This window comes from Lonchura striata, chromosome 2 (assembly GCF_050655825.1).
Source record: "Lonchura striata isolate lonStrDom1 chromosome 2, ASM5065582v1, whole genome shotgun sequence".
NCBI lineage: Eukaryota > Metazoa > Chordata > Aves > Passeriformes > Estrildidae > Lonchura > Lonchura striata.
The window spans coordinates 54,384,956-54,411,651 of record NC_140704.1 but is presented as its reverse complement, the minus strand read 5'-3'; the positions used below and the strand labels follow the sequence as shown (position 1 = coordinate 54,411,651).

General features: G+C 39.6%; 1 protein-coding gene across 13 annotated transcripts in view; it reads left to right on the top strand.

Annotated features, from left to right (window-relative positions):
• POU6F2 (POU class 6 homeobox 2) overlaps window positions 1–26,696 on the top strand; it is a 354,882-nt gene that overhangs the window by 8,455 nt on the left and 319,731 nt on the right. For 9 of the 13 annotated variants that reach the window (XM_021546755.4, XM_085570635.1, XM_021546724.4 and 6 more), the window contains exon 2: window positions 22,423–22,569. The exons of the other annotated variants lie outside the window; for them this stretch is intronic. In XM_021546755.4, coding sequence (XP_021402430.3) covers window positions 22,423–22,569 — 147 coding nt within the window. The remainder of the gene's footprint in view (window positions 1–22,422; window positions 22,570–26,696) is intronic. 13 annotated transcript variants of the gene reach the window in all.

Here is a 26,696-nt window from a genome sequence, read left to right as displayed (position 1 = left end):
CCAGCTTGTCACCAAAGCAGGCAAGAAAACTTTTGTGTGCAAGTTGGCAAGCAACACTTACAATTTCATAGCCTGACAGATGACAAATTTGGAGTGCTCTAAAACAGCATGTGAAGGGTTCACAATAGCTCTGAACACAGCTGTTTGTTTGTTTTGGTGCTATTGCTTATTTAAAGGGTGATAATGGAATCATTTGAGCACATCCATAAGTATCCCCACAACTTATTGGGAAAGCTCATGATGAGCAGCACATTGTGCATTAGACAATGTAATGCTAAAGGCTTGGATCTCCTCTGGTTGCAAGAGGATATAGACATGCACTGCTGGAAAAAAATAAACCATTTCTCCATCTCCACTCAGTCAGTCCTGGGCAGTTGAAATCAGTGTGTGTGTGTGTGTTTGTGTGTATTGGGGCATGTAGCCAAAAACCTGGAGGCTGAAACTGAAATTGGCAGGTGTTTGGAAAATGAGAGCTGAATTTTGAATAGTCAAACAACACAAAAGAAGCTGAAGATTGGAGTTTCTTCCCTTAAACATATTGCTTTCAGTTTATTTTTGAAGTTCATGCTGGATTTTAACAAGAAGAAAATTTTAGGGTTGCCCCCTGACTAGGGATTTAGAGTGATTCTGTAATGAATTTTAACCCAAGAGGCATTGTGGATATTCAGCAAACCTTTGTTCTACTCTGCTCAAGTCCTTATGCTAGACCCATCACTGTAGTTATTAGATCTCAAAGATTACATTCTTTGATCTAGTGCTTTCTAAATCCTTAAACCATGGTTTATTTATTTAAAAGGTTATATCCAGCATTGGATTGGATTGTAAAATACCCTTTGACTCTCATGAAGGACACAGAAGAAACAGATGCTTCTGAGGGCGTATTTCCTTCAGATCATGAACTACCACAGCATTTTATTGAATTAAGAACTGCACAAATATCTGTGCTTTTAATCTGGTCAGCGTGTTGGGATTTTTTTTTTAGCTCTTTGGTATCATGATGTCATTCATTTCTGATACAACAAACATTTAGGTGTATAGGTGAATTTCAGTTACATTTTTAATTTTAAAAAAAGCTGCAAAGTAGCCTCATATTTCCCTAAGAATATAAATAAAAGCACACTAAACTTCAAAACCCATGTTTTACACGAGCATGTTCAGGATGGGTTCTTGGAGGTCCCTTTTCTATCTGATATTTACCAGGATTCATCAGAAGTAAATCTGTGGAGCTAAACAGAGTTACATTTGAACAAACAGGATCACCAGCAGCCTCTAAGTTTCTTCTGTCAAATTCAGAAGTCCTTACATGAGCAAATTTACCAGTGTAGTCTACAATGTTTAGGAAATTAGGGATTCCTAAGATAACCAGAAAGAAGACACAGAAAGGAAAAGAGAAGAACACTAAAATTAAACCCAGTGTGCTCCATCCTGATTGATATAAATTATATTCTCTCTAAATGGATCTTTTTTATTTTTTTCCCAATCAGTACTGCAAGGCAAACTGTAAAAAAAAAAAAAATTATGTACTTTCCCTTAATTTTGGAAATCTGAAAATAAAATAAAATAAAATAAAAATTTCGCTTGGTGGTTATTTTTCATTTTTATAATGCTTGTGTTTGGTTATTTATCTTTTTCGAGAAGTTCAACCACTGGAGATAGTAGCCTAATACTACTTTATATTGGGATCTCTTTATACCATTTGGAAGTACAAAACAGCTGTAAAGTGGGTTGTAAGAGTAATTTATTTATGTGTACTTTAAAATTCTTTTGTATTTCCATGAATGGTAGAAACCCACCTTGAGGTAAGTAGGGATAGTGTCCAAATAAATGGATTAGAATTTTCTTTTTTTTTTTTTTTTTTTCAGATGAAAATGAAAAAGGGATAGGCAGAAATCAGACTGGGGAAAAAGAGGAAGGAGAAAGCCTTATTTAGTTACAAACAGATAGCCATTAACAGACAAGGTGAAAGGTCCAAATCCTGTTTTATTGGTCTCTATCTATATTTTTGCTGGCAGTAATGAAAATATGAAAGGGAGGGAAGAGAGCACTACTGAAGTCATAGTATACAGAGCTGGTTTCTCAATCAATTTCATTTTAAAATGAGTATAATGAGTATGCCTAAAACAAAAGGCTTAATCTAGTCCTCTCATTTTTCTTTTCTTTTTTTTTTTTTTTTTTTTTTAACCCTGTGGGCTGCAATGCTGCTTGCTGTGACTTTTGACTTTCCAGAGCATTATTCAGTTAGTTAGTATATCTGGATTAGTGAAAAAGAAAACAAGTTAAATTCATAGGAATTAATGTAAATGAAATTCCCTCTTTCTATACTTTTTATTGGAAGTTACATTCTTCAAGTCAAAGGGGGAATAAAGGCAGCAAAGAGAAAAAAGCAAAGCAAAGAATGACAATTATGCTAATGATGAATACATTAAAAGTAGTCAGATATGGAAAAAATATTAAAATAGCAATTTTGGTGTTGACAAAAGAGTTTCCTTTGAAATTTTGGGGAGCTTCCTACTCAATTTTCTTTCATAATCCCTTTTACATGGGAACAGAGTATGCTTAAGGTATTCTGTGAAGTTGTGAGATATTTCTCTATTTGCTTCCCCATTTTTTGAGAGCCTAAGGGAAAAATATTGGCAGAAGTTGTAGAACCTTCTATAATTGAAGTAGCCCAATATTTACTATTTTAGGGCCTTTGCTGCTGCTCTTAGTATTTCCACCTAGTTGGCTAACCCTTCCTGAATACTTTTAAAGGCAATTTCTGCTAAAATACTTCAGTGATTACCAAGGAAGATAGGGAAATACAGGGTATTTTTACCCATTTAAAAAATACATCATAATTAAGAGCAAAACTTTGAATGTGGTGAGGAATAGGAGCATTGGGCTTGACATATCTCTTCAGCTATGCTGTGACAAACCATGCTTGATTATATTCCAAGTCTTTGAGAAATATAGTTGGCAGATGTTTACTTTGGAACTCTAAATAGCTACATCCCTTAAAAATTCACATTAAAAGGAACCTCAGAAAGGAACCTCCGAAAATCACCTGCACATGGACAGGATCAGCTTATCTAAGTCACATGCAGCAGGCATTTGTGTAAGTGCTTCCTGAAAAACTCCATCCAATTCCAAACTCCATGAGCACCAATTCCATAGTATCTTTATGCTATTCATTGCACCAAGTAAAGCCCGTATCTTCTTGCCTCTTTTAGAAGTATCAGACTATTTCTGTCCCCCTTGAAATATTAACTTCCCACCATGCCTGTCTTGGGAAATGGCAGAGGTTACACCAGGGACCCTTTGCTTTTCTATGTACTCAGTGACCATATTCACAGGGGTTGGAAAAAAGAGAATGTGTGAGGACAGGACAAGAATCAGGGAAGATGAAAGATATGGAGTGAAACAATAAATGCACATGTAGTCAGTCAGGACTAGAGAGTGATAAGGCATGGAGAAGTAGGAGCCTGAAGAGTGGATCCAAGAGAGGTGTGGAACTATGAGGGACAGTAGGGAGTAGGACTTGCCCTGTATGTGGACAAACCTAGATGAAAGGAATGGCAGAAAGGGGACTGGACCTGGTTAGGGATAAAGACAGAAGTAGAAAACCCATGGGGCAGGGTCCCTTGCTTCTCAGAAATTTTTGCTGGCAAATCCCACTGGCAAAATTTCTCAGTTTTTTAAAACATATAAATCTACACATACAAAATGTGAAAAAACAGTATTTGTACTGTTAAGCAACATAATTCAAATAGTTGTTTTTTTTTTGTAAATATACATAATGACCCTTTAATTACATGAACAACTATATCGTTTATGTAACAACATCACAGATTAGGTTCTTTAAGTGTGACTTCTTTCTTAATATTATAGTTGATATACACTGTTATTTTGCTCCCTAGAAATTACAAGAATTTTATGTATACACATATATGCACATGTATATATTTATTCTGGGCCAAATAGCAAATAAAACTAAATAGGTCTTATTCTACTTTAAAGGGAGGATTGTTGTCTTTGCATGATTTTAAAATATTAAAGAAGAAAATTTTAAAAGAAAAAGTAACTTTGACTAAAGCACTAAAACTGTCCTGTTTATAAAATGTCAGACTGAAACATATAGGCTTTTATTCCTCTTTCATATGACTGGTAGGATTAAAGGTTCTAATGCAGCTGAATTTTCATTTTGAATGAAAAATTTCCCTGAGATCTTGCCATTACTATTTCCAACAGACAAAAATCTATCAGTTTACCTAGTAGTTTTTCTAGAATAGTGACTGACATCTAGATTTTTGAATATATATAGACACTGGTCTTTGCACAAAGTAGACATATTAAGCCCCCATAATAGGTAATACTTGGCTCTTGGTTCTGCACTGACTCAACTACTTATTTACAATGTTAAAAATGGAAGCATTGCAGAGCAAAGTGCTTGTTTCCACTGTAAATGTTAAATACAGTCCCTTTACTGCAAAGTAAAAGCTCCAGGTTCCTATGGAGAAACAACATTGGATTATCATTTGAACACATATAATTACAACTATCAGCAACTTGGAGATGCTTTAATTCCTATATTACACCAATTTTATCTCTGATAGGAGGGATAATTTTCTGAAATTTATTTAGCTTCTCTTGAGCATTATTTGCAATTGTGACTATAATCCCATGATGTAGTAAGAAAATGCTACCATGCTGAAGGAGAACTGGGACTAGGAATCTAGCGCACACCAGGATGCAGAGGGGAAACAGTAACTGCCAACACGGGGGTGTGAAAGAGGAGGGGCTAGAAGAAAGTGGGAGATCCAGTGTGGAAGGAGGGCATGGCAGTTAAAGAGTATGTTTTGGTAAGGGTGAAAAGCTGTTAAAAAAAAAATGGTGAAAAGAGATCTTTTTCTGATAAGTTTTTTATGGTTTCCTATTTTGAACTAATTGTAATAATGACTCAGAAAGGTCAGAAGGTTAGAACTAGTAGCCAGGATTATATGGTGGCAGAGAGCTGTGTGAAACAGCTGTGTACAAGAAAACTGAGGATAATAAAACTACATCCATGCTATATCCTTTCTCCTCACCTTTATTCTTTTAGCATCTGCTCAGATACAAGTTCAGGGGCCCACCTTAAAAGGCATCAGTAAACCATGCTTGTGGTAGAGGTACAGCAAGAACTGAGAAAAGCATAAAACCAGGGCTCAATTCCATCACCTTCCTGTTCTGTATCAGTACATTACAAAGATTTTAGCTGTTGTAAAATTAATGTTAATCCCCTTAATTCCATTTCTATTCTTTAACTGAATGTCTGGTCGCAAATCTTGGCCCAGAGTGTTTCAAAGTTTACAAAACCAAGAACAAGTCTATGAAGCTGTCTCTAGATGTGACTTACATCCAGACCTGTTCTGTTAGCAGAGGTGTTGCTGGCCATGGTATCAATCCCTCCCTCAATGTGATTTAATTATTTTTTGAAGTTGCTTTTCTAAAAGACAGTTTGTTTCTTGGTCAGTATCTTTCTGCTTTGAATCAGCTTTGGCTTGGTTAATGCCACTGTGGACACTCACTGTATCTGCAGCTGTCTCCAGCATAAGCATAGAAGGATAAAGCATAGGAGGATAAAGTATATATTTTATCCCTTCCTTTCATGATTTCATCTCTTCCCTACAGGCTAGAGAAATAAAAGAATAATTACTATTTTATTAAGTTTTACTAAAAGTAATACTTTTTTTCCTCTTAAAAATGATCTGATGAGAATAGGATCTGTGGGCAAGCTCACATCAGTATCTGAGGTGTGTATGTGTATAACTGAGTCACTTTGTGCTGCAGTCCCATGTCAGAAAATATTTGGGCAACCAATGTTAAAAGATTGTGATTTATTTATGAGTTGACTCCTAAATCAGGGTTATGAAATACAGATCAAAGATCCATGAAAAAGAAATGGCCTCTTCTCCAGCATGTAAGAGTGTGGGAAGACAGTGGCCAGCAGGTCGAGAGAGGTGATCTTTCCCCTCTACTCCCCCTAGTGAAGCTACATTTGGAGTGCTGTGTCCAGTTCTGGCCTCCTCAGTGCAAGAAAGGCAAGGAGAGGGTCCAGCAGAGGGCCACAAAGATAATTAGAGGTCTGGAGCATCTCTCTTATGAGGAGGGACTGTGGAAGCTGGGCCTGATGCATAGAAGTTGGAAGGAAGTTGCTAAGAGGATGGTGCCAGACTCTTCCATGGTGTTCAGTAGCAGGAAAAGGAGTGACGGCCATAATCTAAACCACAAAAATGTCTATGTCAACATGAAGAAGAACTTCTTTATATTGAGGGTGGCAGAGCACTGGAACAAGCTGCCCAGGGAGATTGTGGAACCTCTTTCTCACCTCGATGCATTCCTGTGCAAACTGTCTTGGTAGAGTGCTGGACTGGATTATCTACAGAGGTTCCTTCCAAACCTAACAATTCTGTTATCCTGGTTCTCTGTGTAGTTCAAGTTTGGAAAAAATGTGTGATTCATTTGTCTTAGTTTTGGTAGTGTCTTTGTCATGGATTATGGTTTAAAGGCTGAACCACAACCACAACAATCCTCCTGCAACAAACCAATGGGTTTTTGATAGGTGGAAAACTTTTCTTCAAAGAGGAAAGACAGATAACAGGTGAAAAAGTAGGACATTAGGAGCTTTGAAAGCTGTTTCTGAAAGGAGGAATAAAGAAATAATTATTCTGCCAGTGCATATAGTTATGAATGTAATCTTTTTCATATTGGGTTCTTTTTTTCCAACAGCCTGATGAAGGTTTTGACATTTAAGCTGTAAAGATAAGAAAGCTAGATGCATTCTCAAACCTCAGCTTTCATACTACAGCTTCATACTACAAGATTTCTTTTAGGCTAAATAAATCACAGGATTAATTTGAGAGTCTATCCTTTGCTGTGGTTAATCAAGTATTGAGTTACAGTATTGCTAACAAGTTTTCTTAACAGAATGTATATTGGTCTTACTACAGTGCTTTCCACTTGTAGAGACTTCTGTATTGAAGAGGCTTATGCTCGAATAGTATGTCAGTGTGTCTTTCTTGAAGAATCTGCACCAGTGCTGCCTTGCCTTGAGTTGTGGTTTAGATTACCACAATATAAAAAAGATGTGAAGCTATAAGAGAGCATCCAGAGGAGGATATATTCGGTTTACATGGCCAAGCTTTGGCTGTGGGGGCCGACAGGGGTGGCTTCTGTGAGGAGCTGCTAGAAGCTTCTTCCATGTCTGGCAGAGCCAATCCCTGGGAGCTCCAAAGATGGACATGCCACTGGTTAAGGCTGGGCTAATTAGAGATGATGGGAACACAGGACACCTCTGTGATAACAGATTTAAGAGGAAAGATGGAGAAAAATAAAAAAAGAGTTACTGTGCAGAAGTAATTGCAGCCACAAAAGAGTGGAGTGAGAATATGTGAGGAAGACCAATTGGCAGACACCAAGGTCAGCGGAGAAGGAGGAGGTGCTCCAGGCACTGGAGCTAGGATCCCCTGCAGGCAGTACTGATGACCATGGTGAAGCAGCTGTGCCTCTGCAGCCCATGGAGGGCCATGGGGATGCAGGGATCCACCAGCTCCCATGGAGGAGACCATGCCAGAGCAGGATGCCCAAGAGGAGACTGTGACCCCATGGGAAGCCCAGGGGAGAGAGAATCCCACTCTGGAGTAGCCTGTCCTTCAAGAACTGCACCCTGTGGAAGAGTGGCCCACACTGCAGTAGTTTGAAGACTGTGGGATGGGCTCACATTACAGAAGTTCGCAGGGAGCTGCTGCCCATGAGATAGACGTATGTTGGAGAAGTTAATGGAGAACTCTTTCCTATGGGAGGAACCCCATGCTGGAGCTGGAGGAGGACTCCTCTCCCTAAGCAGCAGAAAAAACAATTGATCTGACCATAACCCCCATTCCCCATCACTCTGTGCTGCTAGGGAAGGAGGTAGATCAGGGAAGGAGGAAGAGGTGTATGGAAGGTTTTTTTTAAGGTTCTATTTTATTTCCAATTATTCTGCTCTGATCTTAGTGTATATCTCTAATTCGAGCCTGTTTTTCACATGGTGGTGTTCAGTGCTGGATCTCTCCCAGTCCTTGTCTCAATTCATGAACCCTTCATTATATTTTCTCTACTCTGTCCAGCTGCAGAGGGGAGTGAGAGAGAGGCTCTGGTGGGTGCCTGGCATCCAGAGAGCATAAACCCACCACAGAGGGCCATGAGAATGGTGAAGGGCCTTGAGGGGAAGCCATATGAGGAGTGGATGAGATCACTTGGTCTGTTCAGCCTGGATAAGAGGAGAATGAGGGGAGACCTTCAACATCCTCACAAGGGGAAGTGGAGGGGTAGGAACTTGTCTCTTCACTCTCATGAACAGTGAGAGGATTTGAAGAAATTGCATGAAGCTGAGCAATAGGGGATTTAGGTTAGATATCAGGAAAGGATTCTTCACCCAGAGGGTGGCTGGAACAGGCTCTCCAGGGAAGCTGTCACAGCACCAAGCCTGACACATCTCAAGAAGCATTTGGACAACACTTTCAGGCACATGGTGTGACTCTTGGGGCTGTTCTGTACAGGGCCAGGACTTGGACTTGATGATCCCAATGGGTCCCTTACAACTCAACTGATTTTATTAATCTCTTTTCAGTGTACTTATATATTCTGAAGTGTTTTACAAATGCAACATTGTTCTGCTTCTGAGCCCTGTAAAATGAACTGGAAAAATATGGAGTTGAGCCTAGAAATTTTACACAGCAGTGAGTATATGGAAGTAAAGAACCTGCTGCCTGTGGAGTTTAAAGGATTGCATCAATTCCAGTGTGGAGCTTGGGCAGGATATCAGCAGTGCTCAGATACTTCCATTGTCCTCTGATAGCCCAAAAGGTGAAAAAATGTAGCTCTACAGATGCAAGTGTGAAGGCTGCTTTTTCACTGTGTTTCTCATTTAAAGAATAGATCGCAGATGCTAATGTGTGCTTGCAAACATAGCTTCCCGAAACCCCTAATCTCTTCCACTGTGTTTCTGCCAGGTGCTGTTTCCAGTCTAGAAGATTGTTCTCTTTCAGGTGTTTTTTCAGTTTTACCCCTTTGCAGGGGTAAGAGTATCAGGAGATGCAGTTCAGGGCATTCATTCATTATGTATTTACTGTTTTCTAGCAAAACCCAGTAGAATAGCCTACTTCACAGAATCATGAAATCACAGAATCAATTAGGTTGGAAAAGATCTTTGAGATCATCAAGTCCAACTTATGACCTGCCTTCTCAACTAGACCATGGCACTAAGTGCCACATTCAGTCTTTTCTTAAGCACCTCCAGAGATGGTAGCACCACCACCTCCCTGGGCAGCCCATTCCAATGCCCAATCACTCCTTCTGTGCAAAAATTATTTCTAATGTCCAGCCTAAACTTCCCCTGACATAGTTTAAGACTGTGTCTTCTTGTCCTGCCACTGGTTGCCTGGGATGAGACACTAACCCCCAACTGGCTACAACCTCTTTTCAGGTAGTTGTAGACAGTGATAAGGTCTCCCCTAAGCCTCCTTTTCTCCGGGCTAAACAACACAAGCTCCCTCAGTCGTTCCTACAGGCCTTCTGTTCCAGACCCTTCACCAGCTTTGTTGCTCTTCTTTGGACATGCTCCAGTGTGTCAACATCCTTCCTAAACTGAGGGGCCCAGACCTGGACACAGCACTCAAGTTGTGGCCTCACCAGTCCCGAGACCAGGGGAAGAATCACTTCCCTGTTCTGCTGGCCACACTATTGCTGGTACAGGCCAGGATGCCACTGGCTTTCTTGGCCACGTGGGCACACTGCTGGCTCAGGTTCAGTCTGTCATCAGTCAGTACCCCCAGGTCCCTTTCTGCCTGGCCTCCATCCAGCCTCTCTGTCCCCAGCCTGTAGCGCTGCAGGGGGTTATTGTGGCCAAAATGCAGGACCTGGCACTTGTCTTGTTAAACCTCATAGTGTTGGATTCAGCCCATCGACCCAGCCCATCCAGGTTGCTCTGCAGCAGATTGAGATTCACACCCAATCTGGTGTCATCTGCAAATTGTTAACAGTAGACTCAATCCCCTCATCCAGATCATCAGTAAAGATATTAAACAGGACTGGGCCCATACACAGATCTCTGAGGGACACCACTGGTGACTGACCACCACCTGGATGCAATACCATTCATCACCACTCTCTGGGCCTGGCCATTCAGCCAGTTCTTAACCCAGCAAAGAGTGCACCTATCGAAGCTCTGGACTGCCAGTTTTTCCAGGATTATGATGAAGGATACTTCAGTCTGTACCAAGGGAGACAAGACCTAGAATGTTGAATGCCATAGTCCCATCAACTAATACAGAATCTTATTTAAAACATGGGCTGTATGCATGGACATGGTTCTGATTTTGTTGCTAAACATGCCATAATCAATATTGCTAAACAAACCTTTATCATGAGACAGTCAGACCAACTGTAAATACTAATTAAAGACTAATCCAAAAATCTGTTGAAGTTTGTGGCAAGGTTCAGTGTGCTTTGAACATGTCCCAGGGTAAAGAAATAATTACTATTTTAGCAGGGTTCTGCCTCTGTAGTTGAGAAAATTTCTTTGCTAATGAGAGACTGGCTTCTTTTACCTGAATCTTCCATGTTCCAAAGCTCTCCTGTTTTTAGCTTGGTAGAAATAATGCTTACATAACAAGTATGAATGCACTGCAGAGAAGTAGAAGCAGAAAACCTTATCTTGCTGCATAAGGAATGCCATAATAGAAACTTGTTCAAATAAAACACAGGGCAATTATCCAGCTATACTACATTGTCAGGCTTCAAATCTGTTATACTTGTTTACAAATGTCTGTGGAAAAAGGATGAAAATCCTGTCTTTACTGAAGTCAGAAGGGATATTTTTATTAACTGATATTGCTTAGAGACTTTATAGTAGTTACAGGTACAGAGAGTCTGTGCTGGAGACAGAACAATTCCAAATCTGCTCAGAATGATCGTGACGAACAAAGATTAAGGAAAAATTTGAAACTTCCAAAAGCCATGTATTGACTAATACCCAGTGTACCATGAAGGAAGTTAAAAAACCCCAATAGCTCCAAAACCAACATGCTCATTCTCAGTGGTTTAAAGAACCCCATATTCCAAGGATGAATATCTTTTTATTGCTCCTTTTTGCTTTCTGGTAGTAGCTACATTTTGGTGTAACCATTCACTGCTTCAGGAGCAACAAGAACTTTCAAAACAAGATAACAACAAACAACAACTTGTTAATTAAATATTCATGACAATATTCAATACAACATTTTTATGCTTTATGTAATACTTTAGTATCACTGCACATAGTTTCTTGGAACGTGTACATTAGGACCCTCTGATACTTTAAAATTACTATGGCAGCAATCTTCAAATTATACACTGTCAGGATCAAATTAATCCATTTCAGTTAATGTTCTAGTCACAACAATTTTAAGCCCTGCTTGAATGGGAAAAGCCCTGCTGAAGTCAGTTATACCCTTAAAGTTCGGAGTATGTTTCAATCCTTTGCTGGGGCATGGCCTAACCTCTGAATGGGTAAATGAGGTCATTGTGGGATTCTTCCACAGTAGTCTTCTCTTCCTGCTCCTCAGGCCATCTGTATGCAATTGTCCTTATCAACATGAATACACCTTTGTGGTTAGTATTGAGTCATCCAAATGTCATGTGATTAGCTTTAACAGAAATATTGTTTAGGAATATGCACAAGTGATGCATTAATTTCTGTGAGAAACACATATTTATTATTAGCTTTTCACAAATATTAAAATATATATGTGTAATGTTAGAAAGTTATGCTGTATTAATTCTCTTAAGTAGTGTGTTAAATATAATTTTAGGTTACAACATAATGTTAAAATAGAAACTCTGCGATGTAGGACTTTTTTTACTAGCTCAAGCAAGAGATAAGATAATCAAGAAACACTTTGCACAGAGATAGCAGCGACGGAAAAAAGAGTTACAGTCTCCTTATTGGAAAAGACAAACATTCTTCCACCTTCTCTCCATCTTTATGGAACCACCAGGATGAAGGGGAAGGAGTTGACAAAAACCAGAGAAATTCTTAATTTTCAAGGAATTTATGCATCATGCATGAGATATATGAATATGCAACAGGCTATTGCTTTTAAGGTTATTCCTTTGTTCACAAGGTATGCTTTTTGTGACCTAGTACCCAAGAGCATCCAGACATCCGTAATTCTTTACTTTTTATTGCCTTGTAATTGTCCTAACTCTAAATTTTTATTACTCTAATTGTTTTACTATTTTTATAACCATTTTACTATTATTAAATTTTTAAAATTTTAAAACCCAAGTGATTGGCACTTTTCATTATTTCTAAAGAATATCCAAGAGATTTACTTCTGTTTTTTCTGTTTCTGTTATACCACCTATGCATTCTAAAAGCTATGTGTTCATGTAAGATGCTGGCTGTATATAAGCCTCCAGTCAGACACATGGATTTTAGGATGTTTAAAATCCTTGATTAAGTATAACATTATTGGACATTAATATGTTGCTTCAGTTCCTCTGAAGAGAAAGATTTAAGACATTTTGGCTTTTTTCCTCCTCAGAAATTAGCCATTTTTGTCTGATAAAATATTGTTGCTGTATAAAGGGGAATTATCGCTTATCCCAATTTTTAGGTATTCGAATTAATGTTACCTGAAAGGATTTCAAATTGTTACAAGTATTTCCTAAATTTAAATTGTTACAACTATCTCATAAATGAGTGTTAGGAGTTAGGATTTTTCCTTTTGTTTCTTTCCCTCATGGAATTTTGTCCCCCAAGTCGCTAGGAAACAATAACCACAGATACTTAAGAAAACAAAAGATGTAGCTGGGTGTCACAACATTCCATTGAAATGGCCCTGAATGGGAGCTTGTTGCAAGTGATAGGGAGAGAAAAGGTGAGGAGGTTGCTCCAGAGGTTTGGGCCTGGGTTTTTGGTCGGTCCTGTTTCTGGGTTTGGGGGAGGCAGGAGCTGTTTGCTGTTTTCCTTGCCACCTGTCTACTCGGAGCTCGGAACCAGTGCATGGAGTGCCGAAACATCAGGATTGGCTCCTGCCAAACCCTCTGCCCTGAACGTGTTGCTACGGCCACTCCTGTGTGTTGGCCTCTGAGATCCCGGTCTGCTGTGATTTTCCCGCACTGCAAGTCTGCTCAGTTACTTCTTTTTGTTTCTCAGATGTTTTGGGGGGCCAAGGTGGGCGTTGTCCCAAAGGGCCACTTGTGCACAGTGGCTCGGCAAGCGCGACCAGCCCCGCCTGTGACCTCCCGTCTGGGCCAAGCCAGCACTGACCATAGCGCGGTCTGTGAGCTCGCCCCAGAGCGCCCCCAGCAGGCGCGGGGCATCATCGCACCTGCTCCGCCCGCTGGGAGCCACCAGCGCTCCCGCCGCCAGCGCAACGACAGCAAAGGGGAATTGTTTAAAGAGCGGGCAGAGACTTCTTTGGGGTTTTGTAGGAGCGCGGCATGCGCTCCCCTCGCCGCGATTCCCCGAGCAGAAGCGTGCCGGGCGAGAGGGAAGAGAACGGGCGGCCGCTTTCCCCCAGGGTGCTCTGCTGTCCCAGTCGGTGGTGCGGGAACAGACGGAGGCGACACGGGACTTGGGGGTGAACAGGATGGTTTTATTCAGTGAGCCCCAAGACCCCCTCGGGGGCGGGAGCAGAGGTTTTATACAGAACTCAGGAGGACGGGTGTAGGAACAGTAACCACTAAAGGAATAGCAGGGGAGGAGTTTAGGGCAGAATTAACCCATCACAAACCTATCAGGGGAAGCAGGGAAGTGAAATAACACAAAATAAGCAATAGGGTTTCGAGTCTCACCAAACAGACAGGGAATGCTCTGGAAGCAGAGGAGGGGGCTAGGATGAATGACAGGGAAGGTTCCAGGGAAAGGGGCAGGGTAAAGGAGGATTGACAACTTGGAGATGAGGGAGTTAGGGGAGAGCTAGGGAATACTGACAACTGGGGAGAGGAGGAGATTAGGGATGGGGATGGGGGGGGGGGGGAACAGATATTGAACAAATATCAAATTAAAGACACACCACTGCAGGTTTTCTCTTGTTGATTGTTGTTGCTGCCTAGTTGTTTGCTTGCCTTTTTATACATACACATACTTGTAAAGAACTGTTATTCCTTTTCCCATATTTTCAAATTCCTTTTCCCCATAATTTCAAAGTTATACTAATTTGGAGGGAAGGGGGTAATATTTTCCATTCCAAGGGAAGGTCCCGCCTTCCTTGGCAAACATCTGTCTTTCAAACCAAGATAATAAGAAAATTAAATTCTAGATTCTTGGATTTGGAGAGCAGTGCAAAACTGTGTTTGATAACTGTAAGGATCTTGTACCTTGTACAATTACATATTTTAATGGAAGAATTACCTACCATCCACATAATTTAGGCAACTTTTAAAGCAGATGTACTTGAATGTTTTACGAATCTTGTAATTGTCAGTCTGTAGGTTTCTTCCTCCTGGTTAAACTTTTTAAATTTGTCTGTGTATCTTCTGATGCTTGATTTCTCATTTGGCATATGCTTGCTCTGACTTAGGCATTTAAAAATTATATGTCAAAGTCTGAGGCAACCACCCTAAAGCCTGTTTTCTCACTAAGTGCAATAAAGGAAAGCAAGTACTGTGAGCTACACTGGAAAGCCTTACTAAACTCATGTAAATAATTCTTAAGTAAGGAAATATGGACCATGCATTTCATTATAACTAATTATAATTAAAAGCAAATATTTTCCTAAAAATCTTTTTAAAAAACTCTTGCTGGATGTTAACTCTGGAAAATGAACTGTAAATTGCAAATGAAAAAGCCTGCAATTTCGGCTTGCTAGAAAAAGTCTTCTAAACAATGCCCCAAGGCTGAGGGTTGGAAATGCTCTGTCTTACAACAGAGGATGAGAACGTGTCTAATAGCACAGGTCATTTCTATAAAATAATCAAAAGAGGTTTCTTCTGCATAGGAAATATTATCTTAATTGTTTTTCCCCAAATTATCTGATATATATGGATATGTGTTTTCCTAAAAAAAAAAATTTAGATATACTGTTCAATTATAACAAATACTGACAATCATATAATTCTTATGTGAGTTGAATAACAGCTGGGAAGAAAAAAGCATCTTGCAAAAAAACTTCCATTTTTATAGAGTTTTGCCCTCAAATATTACTTCATAATAATACATCATCACAATTGTCTTGGTTTAATACACTTTAAGAGGTGGACATTAAAAAAAAAAAATTGGTTACCTCCCATTAGTTTTAACCAATCCCTTTCCACTGATAAGGAGACACAGATATGATTAGATTGAAGAGAAAAAATAGCAGTTTACTATGAAAAGGAAACAGCAACAGGTAAAAAATAACAATTAATTACCACTAGCTACAAAATTGCTAAATCGCTCAATCCTCAGGAACAAAGAGAAAACTAAAATTGCAGAGGACCCCCACTCCCAAGATGGCACCTTCCACAGACAACTGTGTTTGGGCAGACAATGGGAAAGACAGCAGCAGGTTTTCCACCTCTCCTGACTATATGTGGAAGGAGAGAACAAAGAGAAAAAGAACACAGAAACTGAAACTCCTTGATTACAAATCTCCCTCTTCACCATACAACAACCAGCAGGAAACAAGGACAAAACAAAAAGAAAACTTGGAGTCCAAACTCAAATGCCCTCTCAGTCTTCCTGGCAGTGGCAGCTCTGTCAACAAAGGCAGCTGACACATTCTGGCAGCTGGAACTTGGGAACTGAAGAATCTGCTAAACCTCATCTGGCTGGTTCCAGATAGTGTCGGTTCTGCAGCCTCCAAGCCATTGGTGTTGGTGCTGCTGTCTCGGGTCCTTTTTACAATGAGGGTGAGGAAGAAAGACAGACTCCTGGTGGTCTTGATTGGCTCTGGCATCATACTGTGGACAGGTGTTGCAAAATTCACTCTGAAACTTTTGAATTGTGAAATGCAGCTTCTCAGGTTGCAGCTACTGTTGCCACATCAAAACCTGTCTGAAGCAACTCCCTCCAGAAGCCAGAGAGGAGCAAAATATAACAATTCTTCAAGTTAAAAATTATGAACACTAAACAGTTTTGGGTTTTTTTTGTAGATAGTACTTGGTTTGATAAACTTCACAGTAAAAAGTTTAGATTCTCTGTTTGTTGTTCTTTATCTTTCCAGATATTGTCCATGGAAAATCTACCACCATGAAGAGGGCCTGGATGTGATGATATGTTTGTACATAGCTCTTGTAGGCACACAGTTTGTGGTTATTGGGAGTGGGGCAGCAGTGGAGCCTCATCCCTAGTTGGGGCTACAGCTGTGTAGGTCAGGTGAACAGTATTGAAGGTAATGAGACATGGAGTGCTGAGGTGCACTGACCAGTCACAGAAGGGACACACAGGTGCAATCAATGCATGTAAGATGAGGCATATAAAAGGTTGTGTTGAAGGATAAGATAGGAAGAGGTTTGCAGCTTTCTGAAGTGATGTTGCTCTGTGTGGGCAGGTGTTTGAAGCCTTCAGATGTGATATTATGTTACTGTGTATGGGTGAGTGCTTAAAGCCTTCTGAAATCGTATGGTGATAACTCTGCATATGGTGCCCCTCTCAACTAAGGTGTGTGCTGTGGCATATGCTGCGACAGCTCTGATCACTTATGGCTACTGTCTTTGCTCTCCATTGGCTGTCAGGTGGCACACATTAAATAGATGGAGAAGCTGTGAGTTTCAAGGGGAAACATTTAACATCAGTGCTATGCACAAAGAGTTGGAGATGGGAGCTTGTAGGAAAACCAATGTGTACCCAACTGGGACTCTGAGCAGTAGTTCCAATATTGATTGCCATGAGATACACACGGAAGTTGTGCCTGTATAAGTGACTTCACGTTGGAAGCATGTCTCCAGCCCAGGTTCCACAGGAGGAGGTTTTGTTTCTGCTATGTGGAGAAAGATGCTTGGCTGTTTTCCTCTGCTCATTCACTCACCCTTAGTGCTGCTCACACTGGTGTTACTTTTTGGTACATCTCTAGTGTCGATCTTCTTGCTACATAATGGGTGTTTTTAACAAATGACAAAAATTAGCCATTTTGCTATGTTGTTTCTAATGGTCTAGCTACAAACAAAAGTTAGGGTCCTACTTGCATCTACTGTGAAATAGTCATATTTAACTGCAAATTGATGGGTTTAGTTTATAAAGCTGAAACTTATTGGTGTGCAGAAGAGTTTTCTCTCTGATTAAGTATCTCCTTATTTCACTTTGCAGGGTTATGTGGAATACCCAGTCCACGCAGACTTTGTAGTCATCCTTTACATAAGAATCAGTTAAATTCCATGCCTTTTTGTGAGATGTGTTCAAGTCTGATACTTAGCAGGATAAAGCTGAAGTAAATGCACACCTGTTTAGTTGTCAGCTGATAGTGACTAAAAGTTCTCAGTGATTTTTATAGTATTGACACTATATATTGTTTCCCAAAGTTCTTCAAAGCCTAGTAAAAATCCATCTAATCAAGAGACTCAGTTCAAGTCTGTTGCCTACATGTTACATTATATGTTTAAAAGATGGTTGCTGTGGAGATGAACACAAAAGAACACAGACAGACCCTTCTGTCCAGAGCCCAAGCAAGTCAGTTCAAATAAGGAACTTCTGTCTTGACCTAAGGTGGGATTAATTAAAACCTTGGATGTCAGTATGACACAAAGAGCAAAACATATTGTCTGATTAGGAAGGATACTGTCAATTGACAGACTTGTCTGAAGAAAGTTCCCTTGCCAAAAGAAAAGCCCTCAATATGGGTCTGAATACTTTCAATTTTTTGTCTCCTCTTGGGATCTTTATGGCCACTTATGGACAAATATTTCTTAAAATCTCATATTTAGGAAAAATCCAAAGCAAACTTTCTGAGTGTTTTCCTGTAACTGATTTTGTGAACTGGCTACCTGCATAGCACATAGGCTGGGGCAACTGAGGCTCCACAGTGTGGGAGCAGAAAGTGTTCAGGACTGGGAAAGGGGACACCTGACTTTTTATTAAGCAAAGCTATTGGGAAATGGATCTAAGAGGTACTGTTGGGAAACATGGATTGATATTTGCTGGGTTATTGCAGAAGAAAAGAAGGGATAAGAGTCAGTGCTACAAGATGGGGAGGTATTCTAGCCCATGCTGTAGTTGTGTGGCTGCTACAGGATGCTCTGTGTTTGCCTGTGTAGTGCCACATGTAGTGCCCTTGCTGCTTGGCCTGGCCATCTCTGGGACAAGCAGGTTGCTTGCTGTGGTCACCCTGGGCCTGTGCCTTCCCATACTGGTGGGTTCTTTGATGCAGCCCCTTAGTGCTCCCCATGCCATCTCTTCTATCATCACTTTATTAAAAGGTTTTAAACAAAAGATAAAAGCCCTTTTCTATTCATTCTTCTGTTTGCTTCCACTAGGCTGCTCTCTAGGAGGGTTAAGGGTCCATATTTTTTAGCTCCTGCTAGTACCATGTTTGAGATGATGGAACCAGGCTAAAACGTGATGATGGTTACTGGAGGAATCATCTTTTACTGTCTGGTAAATTGTGTTTTCTTCTGCATCTGAACTGGGAAAGTTTTCTCTTTGGGCACGAAGAATTATAGAAAGCCATACTTGTAGGCACAACACAAATAAATGGTGCTATAACAATTTGTAAACAAAAGATCTGCAGTGGGGCTAATTCCATTATTGCTACATAGTGATGTTTATATCAGCCCATGCCATGGGTCTAGGGACCTCTATCCATGTTGGAGTGTTGCACTGACCTTGATCCTATGTAACCTATAGTTTACTTGTGCTGTAGAGCACTTAAAGAACTGTATAAAATGTATGTCCATTTCCTATCTTTCTATCATATTAAAATATAAATGTGAATTGACTGTATCCAAATAATATTCTGTCTGCTGCATGTTATTAATTTCCAAATATGTTTTTCTCCTGGGAGTCTTCTGTGAATAAGTGGAAAGAACAGACAGTAGCATAAACTAGTCCTTCTCTTACTCCCTTTGAGCTGTTTCTTTCCATCTTTTCTCACATGACTGCAGTAAGCAGTGGAATAGAGTAGGAGAACAGCATGGTAACTATATTAGGGGACTTTAAATCACATTTTCTATCAAGAAGTCTCTAACAGGAGCTGCACTGTATTAAGATTGTTAGGGTTACTATAAAAATTATTTAATAATATGATACCTGAACAACTGAATGCCATTAAGGTCTTTATAACATGGCAGCAAAAGTGTCCTGTGCAGTGGCATGTTAATAAGGAGTGGTGTCTGAAGTGGTCTCCCATTATGCACCAGTTCAAAGGGGGCAGGGCTTGTTCAAAAAATGATGGTTGCTATAAGAAGAGCTTGAGCAGGGATGCCTGCAGATAGCACACGGAGGGCTGAGGTGAAATGATTAAAGGAGAATGCTTGAATTTTATTTCACCACAAACTTTTTCTCACCATGCATGCTAATTATACTTAAGAGCAAAGTTTTCTTTAGTGGTATCTCTCTATTGCACTCAGACAACAAAAAAGATATGCTGGCAAGGTCTTCTTTCTTGTTATGTATGTTGAGCAGAATGTTCCAAAGTGCAGAATGCTGTCTGTGCTCATGCCACACAGTCTCTCCATAATTTCTGTCCCCTTTCAGAGAAAGAATTGGAATATTTGTCCATCTTTGTTTGCAGAAAAGACTCAAGGTGAGGGAAAGAACAAATCCTGTAAGGCAATTCCGTCACTCACCTCATCTTCATAATCTTTCCTTGGCTTCCTCTGCCTTCTAACCCTGCTATTGATCGTGTCATAGGCTACAGTATTCCAAAGCAGGGGGCTGAAAACCTTTCCGAACAGCAGTTGCCAGTCTGCCTGTTGCAGCTTGAAGAAGAAAAGCATGCTGTGAAAACAATCAGTGCATTTGCTTTAGATCTAAGTGATTCCAACTAGGTCGATGCTTCATGCTGATATGTTGAAAACATTTAAAAAATTTCTCAGAGTTTGATTTCAACTGGAACATTTCAGCATGTGTCTGACTCTCTGAAGTTGTTATTTTTCACTAATGTAGCAGACAACAGGTTTTCTTCTACCCTAGCACAAAGCAGTAGGGAAACTGGGCCTTTATTTGAATGACTTTATAGGAGGGGGAGGTTTGTTGGGTTTTTTTATAAGCTGAGGCTCTTGCAAATTGACTTCAGAGGAGTACCACTTTATTTAAGGAAAGGAAGAATAGGTAATCAGTTTTATAGAGTGCAAATGAGAGTATAGATTTATTTAAGCCTCTTTTTCCCCCCCATACTTGAATCTTCCTTCAGAGGCAGGATAGTTCATAAATACATATACATATAGAATATAGAATATTTTATTTTCTTTATATACATGATGGTTCTTTGTAATGAGTTTGTCTTCAATATAATTGGCCTGATTCTCTCTCATTTGAGATCACAGCAAATGAAACATTGCAAAAGGAAACTAGTCTCATCCAAGTTAGCATTCATTCAGTTTCCAGGAGTCGCGTGAATCCAGACAGCATTTTTCTATCGCAGCTAATGGCACAATTGGTTTCCACACTTATTGGAAAAGAACACACAAAACCAGAATTTGCTATAGACTGTCTTACTGTTTGGTTTGGTTTGCACATGCTCTGAGCCACTGGAGTCTATAGGAAGCTAAACTGAGCAAAAACCCCAGGGCTATGGTTCTAGTTTGGAGCTGGCTGTTCAGTGGTTTTGCATGGGAGCCCATCAGTAGGACCTCACCTCTGATTCTGCTCCACTGCACTTTCAAGCATACTCCTCTTGTTTTATGTGCCCTTTTCAATAACAAGTACTTATCAGTGCCTGTTGATCTCTTTGGGATACCTTTTTACATCATATAAATATGTATTAAATATATCTTGGAATTTCTTTTCCCTGAAGGAAGTGAAGCCACTTCTGTGCTGTTGCCATCTTTGCTGCTTGCTTCAAATAACACAAAGAACATTTTTGTGCTGCTTCAACAGGAAATAGTGAGCAAGTACCTGCCTTGAGGTATTACAATGAGTTTCAGAATACCAGCAGATAGAGATAAAGAGTTTAAAAAATTGAAAAAATTGTTGGAAGAAAATAATAATAATAATAATAATAATAATAATAATAATAATAGTATTAAAAGCTGTATTTATCTCTGGAGAGGAATTTCAATCCCCCCTGAAGTGAGCCTTTGCAAATGCAGTGTATATATGGCACTAATGAATTTCACACTTCAGCATTTATTTCACCAAATATCGTGCAGGGAAAAATAGTCATCATTTAAGCAGCTATAGCTTGCAACTGTATAAGTCCTAGACATTACAACTAGATAAGCCAGTGTAGAGGTATGTGTGAGAAATCCTATAGTCTTAGTGGCATTCTTTCATTCATTTATTTTTAAAATTATCCATGAAGTGTTGCAGAAGTGCAAGTTATGATTTAAATGTACCGCTAGGAATCCTGTTTATAAAAGGCATATACACTTAATTTATTTATGCAAGATGATGTTTTAATTAGATAATTGATTTTGTTTTCTCCAGAGGAATGGGTAGAATCTAGAGAAGGACAAACTTCAATTTAGTTTAAGGAGCTTATACCTGACAGAAATGTCACTAGATCAGACCCTTCTGCTGTGATCTACCATGGCTGCTGAGCAATGATGATTTCTTTCCAATAATACTCTCCCTTTGGAACTTGTTGCATTGGACCCTGTATGTGAAAGCAGGGAGGAAAGTTGTTTGAATTATGAGTCCTCAGTGGTCCAAATGAGTTGCCTTCTATTGGCATGGATTTATATTTTTAAGTTGCAGTGGTTCCTGTAACATTTGAACTGCTTAGGAATTCATTACAGTGTCAGTTTGTAACTATAGGGTCTGTCCAAGCAGAGGCTATTATGCTGAAATGCTCAATTCCTCCACGGAATTCAGAGAACGTGAATTAACTTGTGCTTGGGTGCACTCCTTGGTGGATTAGTGAGGAAGTAGTTAAGGGTGATTTAAAAGTTATTTTATATATTCTACTCTTTGTCTGCCTCTTACAAATACTTCTTCAGACCACTTTCAGTGCAAACTTTTCACCCTCCCTCAACTATAAACAAAAATATAATTCAGAATCTCAAACCCAAAAGGAATTCAACCCAAAATCATGGTGCTTCCCATATGCATTCTAACCTTCACCCTGCTTTTCTTGATGTAGCTTTTTAAGTCATGAGTTTTACACAATATTAGCCATAATTGGAATTGACAACAGAAAACTACAGAAGGCAATTCACTTAATCTAAGTTTGTTGTGAAACTGAAAACAGAGTTCTGTCTGAATTCTCTGTAGATTTCCTGGCAGGAAGCATTCTGTCATTTTCAGGTGAAATTTGTTCACAAGGACCTTAAAGAAAAGGTCTTGCTTTTATCTGACTCTTACAGAAGTCAATGAAAGAGACTCCACTGATTATAACGACCATTGGGAACCTGTCCTATCCAGAGCTACATTGTAGACTTCGGTTTCTGGACAATTGCTTTTCCTCAGTCCAAGAAGAGATTGATGTTACTACACAGGGAAGACAGACAGTGGTGAGTAAGAGGGAGCTCATCCCAAAGAGCAACTGAACAAAGAGGGAGTGGAACATGAGAATTGCTATGCTTTGTTACTGCTCATGTGCTGAACTGATAGGTTCAAGTAAGTCACCAGTATACTCCATTAGAAGAAAGAGGCAAACAGAGAACAGACCTGTTAGATACAGTTAGCTGTAGGGCTCATCTTTGTGTAATACTTCTAACTTTGTCTTCAAATGCTGTTTGTGCTCAGATGCTTTTCCTGCTATAAAAATAGTACATCATTTTTTCCAGGGGAGACAAAAAACTTGCATATCACTTTCCAGCAACTACCTGTACCTCTATCCTCTTTTTGTTCTTCAAATAGTCTACTTTGTGTGATGATAATACAGTTTAAATTGCTTCAAATCTTTTATGTACCAAGGTCAAAATACTAATGACATGTATCCCACAAAGCTTAAATTATTTTAACAGGGTTGTCTAGCTAGATTGTTAGCCAAACCATATACCTATGTCAGTTTCTTCTTTACAGAAATTCCACAGTGCAGCCCTAAGTGATAATTGAACCAGATGGATACTAAATGAGAAGAGGAACTTATATTTTAGATTTGGCTCCATTAGCTTTCAGATTTAAATTGCAACTATCATGAGAGCTAATACCCCAGTCAAGGACATTGCCCCCAAAATGGTAACTACCAGTCCTTCAAAACCCTAGGCTAACAAGTGCATGGGGCTTCTGTGATCTCTAAATAAAAAATGGCAATTGTGACAGGGACCTGTGGTTAAGAGACTGTTCCAGTTGTGGATGTGGGGGTAGTAGAGAAATGGAAAGGAAGGCATTAGTAGAGTTTTATACTTGCCACACATGCAGACGCCAATTGATAAGCTCTGACTTGGGTGTCTGACAGCAAAATACTCTCTTGGGAAAGAATCCACTCTTCCCATGGACTTAAGATATATACTGAGATCTTTAACTCCAGTGACTCCAGGCTATCAAGCAAACTAGTTAGCACATGGTCAAAAAGTTTGTATACCCCAATACACTAGAATCAATACTGCAAAACTGCCTTAGCAGGATTAGCAGCTACACTCTACTTCCCACTCTTCCCAGCCCCCAGCTTGTTCCTGCTTTTCTTTTGCCACCCAGCCTGCCAAAGCTGCAGGTTTCTTTTTCTGAAACATATATTTCTTCGGAAAAAGTAGATATAAAGGGAGAAAATAATTTTCTTTATCCTTTAATCCTTTATTCTCTTTGCTTTTAAAAGTTTATTTGCTTCCTACAGTTGGCCATCTTGAGCTTCTGCTTCTCTGCTGTGTCAAGACTTGCTTAAGCTTGAAGGTTTTTTAGGCTTGACCAAGCATTGACAGCGCTATCACAGGAGCTAATGCTAGAGACTGCCAGTTTGATGGATTAAGTAAACTTATTGAAATCTTTTTTCTTTAATACTAAAAGATGCCAAGGGCTGTTTCTGTTCTTGTACTTTGTGTGAAACACCCACTGACATTAATGGAAGTCCCATGTGTAGAACTAGAGTAGAACATAGATCTTAATATTTAAAAGGCTTGTCAACGATGTGCATGAAGTAATCTGGACGTGTGTTGTGATGCTGCTTTTCTCCGCAAAGGCCATTCTCCTTGCAGATTCTCTGCCTTTTAAAGGCACTTGCATGAACAGGAGGGCTGATAGCACCAGATTTACATAACTTTTTCCCCTTTCTAAAAATATTTTAAAACAGGCAGCTCCCTTTAGATGTCATCTGTCTGTTTTGCTTGGTCAACAAAATATACTTGATGTCTTTCAATATGGTTCACAAACAGTCTTGTTTCCTGATTTTGCCATGTTGTTAGTCTTAGAATGAAGAAGAGGAAAGGAAATCTTAACAGAGAAGCCATTTCCAGTGACCTATCATTCTTTTTAGTGTTTGTAAAAATCCCTAGTCTTTCAATCTCTGTTTGTTCTTGAGTAACTTGCTCTAATGCAGTGGTGGTATGTAAGGTAGCTAAGGAAACTAAAAAGAGTTCACCACCAGTCTCATTCCTATTTCAAATGCACACCATGCTTATTTTGTTAGAACTAGGACTGCAGCTCAGTAGGGTCACCAGATTGTTACAGATGGCCTTGGTAGCTTAAAGCTTTCTGCTTACAGAGACACCAGAAATGATGGTTTCTTTGTCTTCCCATAAAGACTGTCTCTCAGCAGCATCTTGCTCTTCCTCAGTCATAGCTCTTGAAATTCATATTTACCTGGGAGTGACTGCTTGTGCTCACAAAGGTTTTCGGTGGCTTTTTGGCAGGGAGAGTAGAGCTGGTGACATAATTGCAAGCATTTTCTGAAGATTTTGGTCATAATTCTAGAAGACTAGGGAAGAAATGGAGATAGGGAAAGAAGGAACTATGTAACTCCTTCTGTGTTTTGAAGATAATTTGGATAATCGACTGAACAAGACAAAGATGGTGACTTCCAATATAAAATACTTATGAATATGGTATTCATTTACCATCATATTAGACTTTCACAAATGTGACTAGCATGTTTGCTTATTAGGAAGAATTATGGAAGCTCTGACAGTATTTTTATTAAAATAAGAATGTTACTTATTGTGAAAAAAACTTAAGGATGATGTCCAAATCTGTATACAGGATACAATAAAATTGCTTCTACTTGTGTCAGTGGTGTGGAACATGACCTAGATGTTCACCTGCAGTCCACACAAGATCTGAGCATGTTTATGTAGAAGTCTACTGAAATTTATATTAATTGCTGTTGTGCTTTACAGTTCTGTGGTCTGCTTTGCAAAAATGCACTGGCATCTATAGTTCCAAGGGATTTTTAAAGGTGCTTTGCCAGAAGATCTGCTTCCTGTGCTATTTCTTAAATTTTGACATTTCTCTTAATTTGAAACTAGATCACCTGTGTAAGCAACTGAGAGAAGGGTGCAGTGCATCCACTTAGAAGTGGTGTATGTTTCTGAAAGCATATATGGGCTTCATTATTATGACATTTTCTTGGTATGTTTACTGGTTTACTGTGCTAATAGTTAGTTAACCAATCCTGAGGGTGACCACAGAAGACAGATGATATAAACAAGTTACAGCAGTATTAGCATTTCCATCAGTTTCTGGCAGCGTGGAATTGCCAGAAACTGATGGAATCCTAAGTCTTCTTCACCTTAAAATTGTTCTTCACATTTACAGAAATTACTGCAGTGTTTCAGGGTGACAGTAACACTGCAGTGGAAACTGTTTGGTAATTTTAATTTTTTCTTTATTATGAATAAAAGAATGGAAGGCTTACTAGGTAATCCAAAGCAGACTTTGTTCTGCAGATTTCAAGATGTTCATTTGCAAAATGTATAATGAAAGAACATGGAAGTGACATTTCTCCATCCTTACTCTGCTTCATTGTATTCATTGCTGAAAATAGTTGTCTTCAAGACAGGTGCTCTCTTTTCCTCTGTACTTCCTTCTGTACCCTCCTAAACACATTTTAGCTGTGTGAGGCTTACTTTTTTCATCTGTTGCCATTTTTTGTTCCCCCAAGCAGCATTTTTAGTTTTTTCTTTTATTAGATAAGGCACAGGAAACTTGAAGCCCAACAAAACAAGCTGTATTTTCTTTACTAGTCTTTATTTAGGTAAATTGGTTCTTTCTATTGTTCTTTTGTTCCCTTGCTACTGTCCAATGGGGAAGAAAAATATTAAAAATTCACAAAATCAGAGGGGCTAAGGCTGGAAGGGGCCTTTGGAGGCCATCTAGTCCATACCTCCTGCTCAAGGAGGACCACAAAGACCTGGTTGCCTAGGACCATAACCAAATGGCTATTTAATATCTCCAAGGAAACAGGTTGCACAGCTTTTTTGGGCAATCTGTGCTAGTGCTTGGTCATTGAAAAAATATTTCCTGATGTTCAGACGGAACCTCCTGTGTTTCAGTGCATGGTCATTGCCCAGTCACTGGATCCTACTGAAAAGAGCCTAGGTTTGCCTTCATTGCTGCAAGGACACATTGCTTGCTCACATTCAACTTGGTGTCCATGTGTCCATCAGAATACCAGGTCCTTTTCTGCCAATTTACTTTCCAGATGACTGTCCAACAGCAAATAGTCATTCACAGGATTGTTACTTCCCAGGTGCAAGATTTTGCA